General features: G+C 43.9%; 1 protein-coding gene across 1 annotated transcript in view; it reads right to left on the reverse strand.

Annotated features, from left to right (window-relative positions):
* TNN (tenascin N) overlaps nucleotides 1-13,519 on the reverse strand; it is a 47,599-nt gene that overhangs the window by 17,290 nt on the left and 16,790 nt on the right. Inside the window, exons 5-7 of the mRNA XM_032226806.1 lie at nucleotides 11,765-11,854; nucleotides 1,932-2,195; nucleotides 142-405 (exon numbers count right to left, since the gene is read on the reverse strand). Coding sequence (XP_032082697.1) covers nucleotides 142-405; nucleotides 1,932-2,195; nucleotides 11,765-11,854 — 618 coding nt within the window. The remainder of the gene's footprint in view (nucleotides 1-141; nucleotides 406-1,931; nucleotides 2,196-11,764; nucleotides 11,855-13,519) is intronic.

Here is a 13,519-nt window from a genome sequence, read left to right on the forward strand (position 1 = left end):
CTTTGGGAGAACTATGAACCTGGATGACTAAGAATTCTCCATAGACATTCAAAGGGCACTGTTTCATTAAATTTAGGTTATTCAGAACCTCTGCAGGTTAAGAAATTCCTAATCCACTCCCTCCACCCTACTCAAGTTTACCTGTCATAGTTTTTGTGCTTGCCCTTTTGCTCTGCTGGCTTCCCTTCACTGCCCAGATGTGGAGAACATATTCCATGCCTGGTTTCAGGTTTGTCAAGGTAGTCTTGATGTTATCCTTCCCAACAGGTACCTCTCTCGTTTCTCCATCAGCAGACATATAGCTGAGGATGTTCTGTTCTACAGGTGCAGAGGCCTTGTTCCAAGATATAGTGGCTGAGTTCTCTGTCACTTGGTCTGTTTTCAGATTGGTGGGGCCATCGATCTCTGTGAACCAAGGTACAGTTTATTGCATTTTTTCCCTCAGTAACATTGGATTAAAGGTTCCACCACAAAACCGTTCTCGACTAAACCGCGCCCGACTAAACCACGTCGCTGACGTCATCAACAGGACGACAACAGCGCGGAGACAGAAGCACGCTGTAAACCCTAAACCTAAAATTAACCCCTAAACCTAACCCCCCTAAACCTAATCCTAAACCTAACCCTAAACCTAACCCTTAACCTAACCCTAAACCTAAACCTAATCCTAACCCTTAACCTAACCCTAAACCTAACCCTAACCCTTAACCTAACCCTAAACCTAACCCTAACCCTTAACCTAACCCTAAAGCTAACCCTAAACCTAACCCTAAACCTAACCCTTACCTTAAGTTGAATCGGCTTGCTTTCAAAGCGCTATTTAAAGCGCCCTTCTTTCTCCGCGCTCGCTGTTGTCGCCCTGTTGATGACGTCAGCGACGCAGTTTAATCGGGCGCGGCTTAGTCGAGCGCGGTTTTGACGGGTCACGGGATTATATATTCTTTTTTTAAGTTCTCCATTTTCTTAAAAGGATTTGTCGATCTTTACTGAAGTGACCATATGGCCACGTATGAATTTGAGCATAACTTTTAACAACTAAATATCAACATTATACATTATGTTTGTTTCTTGATGTCTGAAAATTTAAAATTAACAGATCACTAAAAAGGAAGCAATAATTTGGGGAGTTTATTATTGTTTCTGAATAGTTCTGTCAGAATTGTTGTCACATTCAGCTTCAGCAAAGGCAGGGAGTATCAGAAGCATTATACATATAACTCTGTCGTCTTGTTCTTAATGTGCCTGATATAACACTGAAAAGAGGAAAGTATGGTTCATTGATGTTGCTAAATCACATGATGCTGGGTTGAAAGAAAACAATTCAAAATACTGGGACTTGCAGATTGAAATAACGCTTATGGAAAAAGAAATCTATTATTATACCAATAATGGTTGGATACCTTGGAGTGGCACCTTAAGTACTTCTTCTATATCCAGAAATATATTGGATCTGAACGCACTAATTTACAAAAAGCCACCTTGCTTGGTAACGGCTAAATTCTTAAATGCCAGTTTAATAATTCTTAGTCCTAATTTAGGACTTGAATTAGTTTTCATCCCTCTTATACTGCGAATCTAACTGTAGATTACCCATATATAATATACAGACATGCATACATGCAGATATATAACAATATATGATTATCACATATTGGTAATTCTCTATAGTTCATTCTTTGACAATCAGCACTTCCTTGACATCTTTCAGGTTCTAAAGTCACAAACTGAATGTTACTTGTTTTGACACAACTGAGAGAGGAAAAGAAGATACATGATTCTTTCAGCAGACTGTAAATCTTCAATCTGCTGCCAGAGTTCTAATACTCCTTCACATATAACTTGTACAGTATGCATGTTAAAAAGAACTACACTGAATAGAATTAAAACACAGGAACTCATGAAGATTTCACGATTTCATATCTATGGAATACCTGTTTCAGCTGCTGTGCTTGCCCTTCTGCTCTGCTGTGTTCCCTTGACAGCCCAGATGTGGATAATGTACTCCTTGCCAGGCTTCAAGTCAACAAGAGTAGCGGTTCTTTTGTCCTTGTCAATGGATATTTGTCTGGTATCACCACCAACTAAGTTGTAGCTCACTACGTAGCCATCAATGGGAGCCTGGGCTCCATTCCAAGAAATGGTTGCTGTGTTTTCTGTTACTCGGTCGGTTACTAAATGTGTTGGGCCATCAATGTCTAGGAAGGAATCAAACATTTAAATTAGGACAGTGATTCTGACAAGTTTTCCATTGTCCACCATTTTTCAAGGGTAATTCAGAACGTTTTGATGCTTGGGGGTATACAATCCACATGGCACTCTTTCATCCCACCAGTGGGCCTAAGCAGAGGTGGGTTCCTACCAGTTCGCACCAGTTCGGTAGAACCGGTTCGTCAAATCTACCGAACCGGTTAGAAGAGGTTCCATCAGTGGACCCGGAAAGCAGGCCACACCTACAGAAGAGGTTCCAAAAAATTTTGGAAACCCACCACTGACACACACACACACACACACACACACACACACACAGAAAGACAGACAGACTCACACAGAGAAAGAGAAAGAAAGGAAGAAATAAATAAAGAAAAAAAAAGAAAAGTGAGAGAGAGATGAAAGAAAAAAAGGAAAAAGAGACAGAGACACAAAAGGAAGGAGAGAGAGAGAGAGAGAGAGAGAGAGAGAGAGAGAGAGAGAGAGAGAGAGAGAGAACACATGGCCGGAAAGCCACTCCCACCAGGTCACATGGCCGGCAAGCCACTCCCACAAAGGAGGCCACACCCACAGAGTAGGTTCGAAAAATTTTTGAAACCCACCACTGGGCCTAAGCCAGTGGTAGTCAACCTGGTCCCTACCGCCCACTAGTGGGCGTTCCAGCTTTCATGGTGGGCAGTAGGGGTTTGCTGTAACTTTGCTTTATAAATTTTATAAAGTAAAGTTACTTCCCTACTTTATAAATCACCATTACTGTGGAACCGGTGGGCGGTTAGAAAATTTTACTACTAACAGAGATACAAAAGTGGGCAGTAGGTATAAAAAGGTTGACTACCCCTGGCCTAAGCCAACCTGAGAAGATTTTATGCCTGGGACTAGCACAAAGAAACCTTCCCACAGATGGTGCTCACGTGGATCAATTCTGTCTCATCTGTTCTTTTAAGAGCAGTCAGAATTCACCACTTCTTTTGCAACCTGCTGGTTTCTTCACCTAATACAGATTTAAATGCTAATAACAACATCTGTCCACAAGCTCTTGTCAGAATCACACCCATCATATTTTGTTTTAGAAAATCTGTTTTGCCTTCTTCTGTGCCTTCTGTGGTGATTTGTAGCGGTATACATCTCTTTCCCCATTCAGATCTCTTCACTGAGAGTCATCGCCACCATAAGGCCATCCCTTATTGTTTCGTATCTTGTTTTATCTCTTTTGCAGTAGCAAAGAATCTTTGCCTGAAGCCCAGATTTTCCAAGAGACTAGGGGGTCGTACTTCTGGAACTGAGACGTATTTATTTGTATGCCGCCCAATCCCGAAGGACTCCAGGCGGCTTACAAAAGAAAAAGAGAAGGAAAAATAAGAAAAAGACAGTTTAAAATCACAAAACACATGCAATCATTCTATCCGGGAGCTGACAATGAGGTCAACAGCCCCAGGCTTGCTGGAACAGCCAGGTTTTAACAGCTTTCCTGAAGGCCATGAGAGTGGGTAAGGTCCGGATCTCTGGGGGTAGCTGATTCCAGAGAGTCGGAGCAGCCACAGAGAAGGCTCTCCTCCGGGGGCCCGCCAGCCGACACTGTCTGGCTGACGGCATCTGAAGGAGGCCCAATCTGTGGGATCTTACTGGCCGCTGGGAGGTATGTGGCAGTAGACGGTCTCAAAGGTATGTTGGCCCTAAGCCATGTAGGCCCTACATTGTAGGGCTTTAAAGGTAATAACCAACACCTTGAATTGTGTCTGGAGGCCAATTGGTAGCCAGTGCAGCTCACGGAGGATAGGTGTAACGTTGGTGTACCTCGGTACACCCAATATCGCTCGCGCGGACGCATTCTGTACTAGCTGCAGTCTCCGAACGCTTTTCAAGGGTAGCCCCATGTAGAGCGTGTTGCAATAATCCAGCCTTAGCTTTCTCTGCTTGCTCTTTCAAATATATACACCATTTATGATCGTGATTCCACCCCTCAGACAACCCATTCTTAAATTGAGTTCTAGCAAAACTAGTTCTCCTCCCATTTCTAGCATTGAAGTTGCTCCTTCAGGAGTTCACTTGCTTAAAAATAGATGTTATTACACAGGGGATTATATTCAGGGTCTTCAGCTGGACATCTTACTACAGCAAGACAGCTCTGGCACATTTAAAACTTCAAACTAGCCTAATTCCTGGGAATCCCCAAAGAATCACTGTTTTGTATTCCAGATATTTCAATCATGTTTGTTTCTGGCATAATTTCTCAAACACCCCCCCCCCCTTCCTCCTATGATGCATTCTTTTCTTCATAAAAACTGTTTTCTTTTCAGCTGTACCATTGATAACCACACTCCTTCCAAAGGGCTGAAAAACTCCACAGAAGTAGAAATGCTCTCCAACTTTTTCTTGGAAAGAGAGCCTGGTGCCCTGTGAAAGGGATTTAGAAAGCCTTATTACTTAGGTTAGCATGGAAGAAATATGCTTTTATTTGATAGCACATTTGTTAGATTTTTTCAATCAAATGGGTTGTGATGTGGTAAAGTTTAGTGTCTATGGACCAGGGGTGGGTCTCTCGCCCCATTCCAACCGGTTCGGTTGGAAAGGGGGCCGGCGGCGTCCTCGTGCACGCGCGTGGCGCACGCATGCGTACTAGCGTCTGTGCAATGCTCCAGCTGCTCCTGGAGGATCGCACAGGCGCTGTATGAGCCAAGGTAAGAGCCAAGGTGGCGCAGTGGTTAAATGCAGCACTGCAGGCTACTGCTAGATCAGCAGGTCAGCGGTTCAAATCTCACCGGCTCAGGGTTGACTCAGCCTTCCATCCTTCCGAGGTGGGTAAAATGAGGACCCAGATTGTTGGGGGCAATATGCTGACTCTCTGTAAACCGCTTAGAGAGGCCTGAAAGGCCTATGAAGCGGTATATAAGTCTACTGCTATTGCTATTGCTATTGTATGCGTCCTGCGCATGCGTGGAAGCGCAGAACTCGTCAAAACCAGGTAAGGAGCGCGGGCGGGCGGGTGAGCCCTTCGCCGTTCCCGGAAGTTACTTATTTCCACGTTCGCCGACCAACCGGTTCGCAGGGACCGCCGCGAACCGGTTGAAACCCACCCCTGCTATGGACAGTGTAAGAACTGTAAGTACTTCAAGGTAAACCAGACTAGGAAACCAAAGTCATCTAGGCTAATACCACTATTACTATAAAGATATAGTAACAGAAATGATACTTATATCTGAATGTACTTTCCTGCCCTCTCTACAACTTGGCAAGAACTAGGAAAAATTTTATCCGAGCCATTTTTTCATGTCACATTTCTTCCCCAGACACAGAGTATCTAACCATTGCCTTGGTAGCAACTTTTCTTCCTGTTCCTCAAGGTCATTCCCAATGACCTATAAAATCTCACAGGCTGGGCCTCCTCCGGGTGCCGTCGACCAGGCAATGCCGGTTGACGACCACTCGGGGGAGGGCTTTCTCTGTAGCTGCTCCGGCCCTGTGGAATGATCTGCCCGCCGAGATCCAGACCCTTCCCACTCTCTCGACCTTCCGAAAAGCCACCAAAACCTGGCTGTTCCGGCAGGCCTGGGGCTGTTGACCCCGAAATGAGGTCCAGTCCCATCTAGGACTGAGTATATTTTTAAATCTATCTTTTTTCCCCCCTATATTTTAGTTTTTGACTTTATTTTTGTACTTGTAAGCCGCCCGGAGTCCTACGGGATTGGGTGGCATATAAATTTTATTAAATTCAAATTCCTTCTTCAATTTACAAAAATAGGAGTGAAACTGCTGTGTTTATTCCAAACTGCTGTCACCTGCAAATAATTGACGGAGGGAGGGAGTAGAAATTCCAGCTGAATGTGAACAAGTATTCTGCCTCTTTCCCCCGGGAGCACCAATGTGGTTTACCATCACCACCATCTAGTTTCATGGTGAGTTCCCTCAAATTATAAATAATTACTTAGATTTCTGTATAATTTGGGGTCACTTTAGACAAGTTATGTGGAGTCTGCTTTTCTGAGAGCAACTCTTTTGTGCGGCTAGACTAACATTCAAATGACCTAACCACTTGGCAAAAGTTGCCTGTGTGGGTTTTTTTTCACAGAATTGGCCTAAAGCATCTTGTGGCGGGCCAATTCCATGATCAGAGCCTGCGCTGATCCCTTGCTCCTCAGGAGTTGGATCATATTTTCCTGTCTCGTATGTAAAATCATGCTTGGACAACTAGAGGTGTTTCCCACCACTGTGTTAGCATAGTATACCTGTGTGTGTTGGTAGAAAGCAATACTAACATAACATTTGGCAACCTGTCAGCCTCTGCTTTGCTGCTGCTTCGGCTGCCATTGAAACGGGGAGGGGGGGGCATGGTATTTGGGAGGGGATTACTAATTGTGCTGGAGGAAGATTCTCGAGTCTCTGCTGCCTGTCTTATTGCGCATGCGGAGGAGGTTCCCGCCAAGGCCAACGGCACCGACATTCCATCTTGGTGATGCTTTTCGAAGTTATCTCACACCTGACACTTGGAAGAATTATGATTGGACTGTAACTGGGAAGCCAAGGGGTGGGGAATGGGTTATTTTATATATCAATTGCTTTCGCGCCTAAATAATCAGTCTTCGCTTTGCTACGCTTCTAATCATTTATAATTAGTAAAAGTACACTTGATTTCTATCAATGGAGTCTCGCGGCTTTCTTTCCTAATTATTCAATGGAGGAGTGCTGACATAACCCCTATCATGCGTCTATCATGTCTCTTCTGAGTCACTGTCAAATAGTATTATCCTAATTTGTGAGGGTGCCATAATAAAGGCAAGGTGATTAGCTTTCTAATCGGAGAGGAGCAGACTTTTATCTCCCAACTCTCCCCAAACACATATAAGGCGTAGCTTTTAAAATATAAGGTCCCTTCCAAATCTGTTAATCTGTACATTGCTGACAAATCATAACAGAGTTTACCATCTTGAAGCTGTGGTGCAATGGTTCCAATAATCTCTTTTTCATACAGTGATATAGCTGTAGGTACTGAATGTGATGCTTTTCAGATTACCTTGCTGGTTTGCAGGAGTGTGTCCTCAGAGAACCTATTTCTTTTAAATAAAGGACTGGTTTTAGAGAAATCCTTCCTGGTTCTTACATGGTTGCAAATACCTCAAGAAAAAACTTTGTTTGCTTATGAAAACATTCCATTGGGAGCAAAACTGTTTCTTCAAATATATTAGCAATAGCAATAGCAGTTAGACATATACCGCTTCATAGGGCTTTCAGCCCTCTCTAAGCGGTTTACAGAGTCAGCATATTGCCCCCAACAACAATCCGGGTCCTCATTTTACCCACCTCGGAAGGATGGAAGGCTGAGTCAACCCTGAGCCGGTGAGATTTGAACAGCCGAACTGCAGAACTGCAGTCAGCTGAAGTAGCCTGCAGTGCTGCACTCTAACCACTGTGCCACCTCGGCTCAATATTTAAGACAGCATCAACTCCTTCCTCCGAGAAGCGTTCTGATCACTGAGGCAAATGGCAGGAGTTAAATGAGGTAATGGGTCTTCACATCATGTCTCTGTGCCTCCTTCTTGCTTGGCCGATGATGAAATTCTATTAACAGACAAAGGCAACTTCCTCTCTCTTGCTGATCTATACTAGTAAAGGTGAAAGTTTCCCCTGCCCAGTCATGGGGAAACTCTAGGGGAAAGTGCTCATCTCTGTTTCTTAGCTGAGGGAGGCAGTGTTGTCCGAAGATACTTCCATGGTCATGTAGCCAGCATGACTATACAACACCAAAATGCACAGAACATTGTTATCTTCCCACCAAAGTGTTGGGTTTTATCTATTTATCTATTCACATTTGCATGCTTTGGACCTGCTAAGTGGGCAGGAGCTGGGACAAATAATGGGAGTTCATCGTGGCATACATTGTTCAGATCTTGAACCCGGCTGCCAGCTGACAAGCCCAGCATCTTTAACTGCTGAACCATCTCACTCCCTGGCCTATATACCCAGGGCCGGATTTAGATGAAAAGAGGCCCTAGGCTATTCCACTTATGAGGCCCTTTCACCTCCCATTTTTAAGTTTGTAAATTACATGAGAGACAATAAAATACATAATTACTGTGATATATATCAATATATATCAATATATATAGCTGGCCTCCCGACGGAGGGTGGCTCTGCTCTGCAGCAAAGGCAGCGAGGCCAGCCGCCTCCCCTGCTGAGCTCAGCTGCCCGGCTCGGCCCCCTCACCCTCACCTGCCTGGCCGCTGGTGGGCTCCGCGTCGACGGGGCAGCTACTGGGAGCAGGGAACGTGGGCGGGCTCCCCAACTGCCGCGGTGCTGGAATGATCTTAACCAATACATTTTTATGTTTGTTTATTAGTCATATGCGTAGAATTTCTCCTTATTTTCGGTTCAGTGTTTTAGTGTTCACTGTTTTTAGAATAGTGTAATTTTAATTTTGCTAACAATTTGAATGTAGGCCCCTCTTGATCTTGAGGCCCTAGGCTGAAGCCTAGTTAGCCTATAGGAAAATCCGGCCCTGTATATACCGCATGACCTATAAGATGTTGCTTAGAGAGAAGCAAGGCTTTTCAATCCTATGTAGTTCTTAATAAATTAATCTTACTCTCTAAATATAGGGAATGTCAATTAACATTCAATGATAGCTGGGCAAGACTTAATCTGCAACCAAGATTTTTTGTATTTGTATTTTTTTGTATTTATTGCACATTTATAGGCCGCCCTTTTCCCCGAGGGGACTCAGGGCGGCTTACAATCAAAGGGGAAAGGGAATGAAGGACAAATACAAAAAGAGATGTGAACAAAAGTAAATTAAACAGTAAAACACAACATTCACTCAGCATTCAGGAGGGGCGAAAGTAGACTTATCCCCAGGCCTGACGGGCTAGCCAGTTCTTGAGGGCTGTGCGGAAGGCCTGGACGGTGGTGAGGGTACGAATCTCCACGGGGAGATTGTTCCATAGCGTCGGAGCCGCAACAGAGAAGGCTCTCCTCCGAGTAGTCGCCAGTCGGCACTGACTGGCGGATGGAATACGGAGGAGGCCAACTCTATGCGATCTGATGGGACGCAGAATTGGCAGAATGCGGTCTCTCAAATAGCCAGATCCACTACCATGGAGCGCTTTATAGGTGGTGAGTAGGACCTTGAAGTGTACCCGGAGATCGACAGGTAGCCAGTGCAGCTCACGGAGGATCGGTGTTATGTGGGTGAACCGTGGTGCGCCCACGATCACTCGCACGGCCGCATTCTGGACTAGCTGAAGTCTCCGGATACTCTTCAAGGGCAGCCCCATGTAGAGCACATTGCAGTATTCCAGCCTAGAGATCACAAGGGCTCAAGATGAATTAGAAAATGAATAACATTTTCTAATTGGGACCTAATGCTACTTAGTTATTTGGTATCCTTTTAGCATTCTGCATGTTCTTAGAAGCACATCTTCTAATAAGACTTCTGCCCAATTCAAATCTCCAGTCAAAGGGACATTTTCCGATCAAGCCATTTTCAATGTTCCAACCAACAATAACTAGCAAAGCTTCACTTACACCAATACCATCATTTGTTTGGGTTATACAATGAGAAACAAGACTGCATTGACATAACTTGCAACTCCAGCAACTTGCCCTCTAAATGATATCATGCCATGCAATTCATTCTTGGATGATTCTGAAGGCAAATTTGTGGTCTTCTTTACTCCAAAGCCAGGAGCTTGGTAGTAGCCATCCCACACAGAAGCAAAACATGAACCAACCAAAAGTTACAAATGTACAAACACATAACATCCTGATGTTTTAATCTGAAATAGTCAAAGCAACCTGGGTTAATCTCTGATACATTTTTACGCTTTACATGGGGCTGCCCTTGAAGAGTATTCGGAGACTTCAATTGGTCCAGAATGCAGCCGCGCGAGCGATACTGGGTGTACCTAGATACACCCATGTTACACCTATCTTCCGCGAGCTGCACTGGCTTCCCATCGGTCTCCGGGCACGCTTCAAGGTGCTGGTGATTACCTATAAAGCCCTACATGGCTTAGGGCCTGGATATCTTCGTGACCGCCTCCTGCAACATACCTCCCAGCACCCAGTAAGAACCCACAGGGTGAGCCTTCTCCGGGTACCGTCAGCCACGCAATGTTGACTGGCGACTCCCCGGGGGAGGGCCTTCTCTGTTGCTGCTCCGGCCCTCTGGAACGAGCTACCCCCTGAGATCCGGACCCTCCCCACTCTCTTGGCCTTCCGTAAGTCAATTAAGACCTGGCTGTTTCGGCAGGCCTGGGGCTGAACTCCAGCCCCTCCATAATTGAGTGCATGTTGTGTTTTTATCTCATATTGTATTTTATATGGTTTTTTTAAATTTTTTAATAGTAGTTATTGTATGTAAGCTGCCCAGAGTCCTTCGGGATTGGGCGGCATACAAATCAATTTATTAAATTAAATTAAATTAAATGGTTTCCAAAGGCTGAAAGGCCAAAAGGGTGGTCATCATGGCAACCCCATGCCCAAGTTTTCAGACTAATAACTGAAGATATAACAATAGGGAATTTGACCTGCTAACATAGATGCATTTTCCTCTTCATGCATTTATTTTAATTATTAGCATTGAGCAGGGGTGTCAAACTCAAGGTCCGGGGGCCGGATTTGGCCCACGGGATGCTTAGATCTGGCCTGTAGGTCCACCCTGGAAACAGCCAAAGATCAGCCAAAGATGCCTCTGCCAGTGAAAACAGAGCTCAGGGTGGGCATGGCCGGGTAGGCAAGCTCCATTTTCACTGGCAGAGGGTTGCAGGAGGCCATCCCAGGTGAAACGGGAGCTCAGGAGCCTGTTTTCACTGACAGAGCACTTGGGCTACCATAGTTGCCCCCGACATGAGTGACATTGAGCTGGCCATGCCCACCGCACCCACACCCACCCCACACCCCAGAGGTCAAACACAACCCTAATGCGGCCCTCAATGAAATTGAGTATGACACCCCTGAATATAATCCTACAATGTGGATTTCGGTATGTGGATTTCTTTGGGGAAGTTTCACTATAGAATTCAGGGCCAATGAACTTTGAAGTGGGGACGTTTCTCCCTAAAATGTATAACAGAAATTAAGGAGAAGATGATCAGAAAGCTTACAATAGTCCAATTAAGAAGTAACTGGGTCATGAATGACCATGTGAAGGCCATGCAGTCGAGGAAAAGACACCACAAGATGGATCTGTGCAAAAACTTTCCTGTTTGCACATCTTAATATCAAATGGTATCGTCCCAAAGCCCTTGCTACCTACACAGACACACACAGATACACACAGACAGACGTTCCATACATTTCAAGACTCTGCAGAGCAACCATACAACTCACAGAGGTTGGGACCAGAATTAACTGGGATAATCCCCTTCCTTTCTGGCATGCCTGTTGTTTCTTCCTGGACACTAGCTTTCATTAAAATGGGATTGGAAAGAATGGGAGGAGAGGCAGTCTCAGGATAATCCAACTGTATGGCCAATTGATGTGACAGCTGTGAAGAGCAATAGTGATTGTGCTGTGATATTGTGTGATGATGTCATTATGCTACAAAAAAGCTTTCAGTTTGTACCTGTCCAACCATGTACAGAAGATGGCTTCCCTTCAGCCTCATTCCTCACAGATATGACAGTGATCTTATATTTGGTTCCTGGCTTCAAGCCTATGGGCAGAAGAAACAGGGGGGGGAATGATAAAATGGTCTTTGACATCATTGTACTTTTATTTCCTTTTCTTTCAAAATTTAATGGGACAAGTTTTAAATTACATTTTTTACATTTCTTCGATAATACGTCCAGAGTAATACTTTGATGACATATTTGAGGAAGAATAAAATTTCACTTTGGTTCTACATTATTGCACTCAAAATAATTACATAATCTTTCAACTGTTTCTGAGCTCAAGGAAGCTGTTAATGTAATGCATTAATGTTTTGTATCAGATTTTATTAAAAAAAAATATTTTGTTAAGTCTAGGGCTGCAATCTGCAGTTTTCATCATAGGCCACACTTTATAGCCACACAAGACAGCCCTTTATTGTAGCAATACCAGAATTATTGAACTGTTTCCATTCTAGTGAATTTTAAATTGTCTAAGACTATTTGCAGTTTAATAGAGCATTGAGAGGTCTCTTAGGCTGTAGTATTTTCTCAAAGTCAGCTTCCTTTGAAGCAGATCATAAAAGGCATCTGGAATTTTATACAATATATGTTTTTTACTGATATACAGATTGAGTAGAACTGATACTCATAGGAACAAATCCTACAGATGGTATAAGAGACATATTAAGGACGGAAAATTGTGGGTTCCCTTAACTTTTCTTTCCTCCCCTTCCATCAGACATTACCAGCTAGCAAAAAAAAAAAAATCCATTGGTAATCCTGTTATCATGGCTTGGGTCTGGAGAAGCAACTTTTGACAATCGATTAGTCCAGTAGTTTAATGGAAATGTTGTCTAGGGGGTAGCCCAAATTTCAGATGATAAATTTCATTTGGAGACAGGTTTAGTGTACTTTGAAATAGTATTAAACTTATGTTCAAAAACAGCTTGGACAAAGAAAACAGGAATAGAGAGAGTTGTGTCTTTAGCAACAAAGACCAAAATGGCTCTTTCTCCCCATTTTATCCTGCACCTTCTGCAAGAATAAATCAACTAAGTCCAACAAGAATATCATCATCATCATCATCATCATCATCATCATCATCATCATCATCATCATCATCATCATCCCAGGTCCTTGTTAAGGATTAATAGGTAGACAAAAATATCAAACCTAGTCTGAATATCTGGCTGACTGTGAAATGGTTAATCATCATCATCATCATACATTTTAAGAAGATGCTTGGTTGATACCTAGGATGCTGGCATCAACCTGTATCTGTCAGCCTCTGCTTTGCTGCTGCTTCGGCTGCCATTGAAACGGGGAGGGGGGGCATGGTATTTGGGAGGGGATTGCTAATTGTGCTGGAGGAAGATTCTGGAGTTTCTGCTGCCTGTCTTACTGCGCATGCGGAGGAGGTTCCCACCAAGGCCAACGGCACCGACATTCCATCTTGGTGATGCCTTTCGAAGTTATCTCGCACCTGACACTTGGAAGAATTATGATTGGACTGTAACTGGGATGCCAAGGGGTGGGGAATGGGTTATTCTACATATCATTTGCTTTCGCGCCTAAATAATCAGTCTTCGCTATGCTACGCTTCTGATCATTTATAATTAGTAAAAGTACACTTGATTTCTATCAATGGAGTCTCGTGGGTTTCCTTTCCTAATTATCTAATGGAGGAGTGCTGACAGTATCAACCATTAGTGCCAGTCAATGATATT

This window comes from Thamnophis elegans, chromosome 11 (assembly GCF_009769535.1).
Source record: "Thamnophis elegans isolate rThaEle1 chromosome 11, rThaEle1.pri, whole genome shotgun sequence".
In the NCBI taxonomy this organism is placed as follows: Eukaryota; Metazoa; Chordata; class Lepidosauria; order Squamata; family Colubridae; genus Thamnophis; species Thamnophis elegans.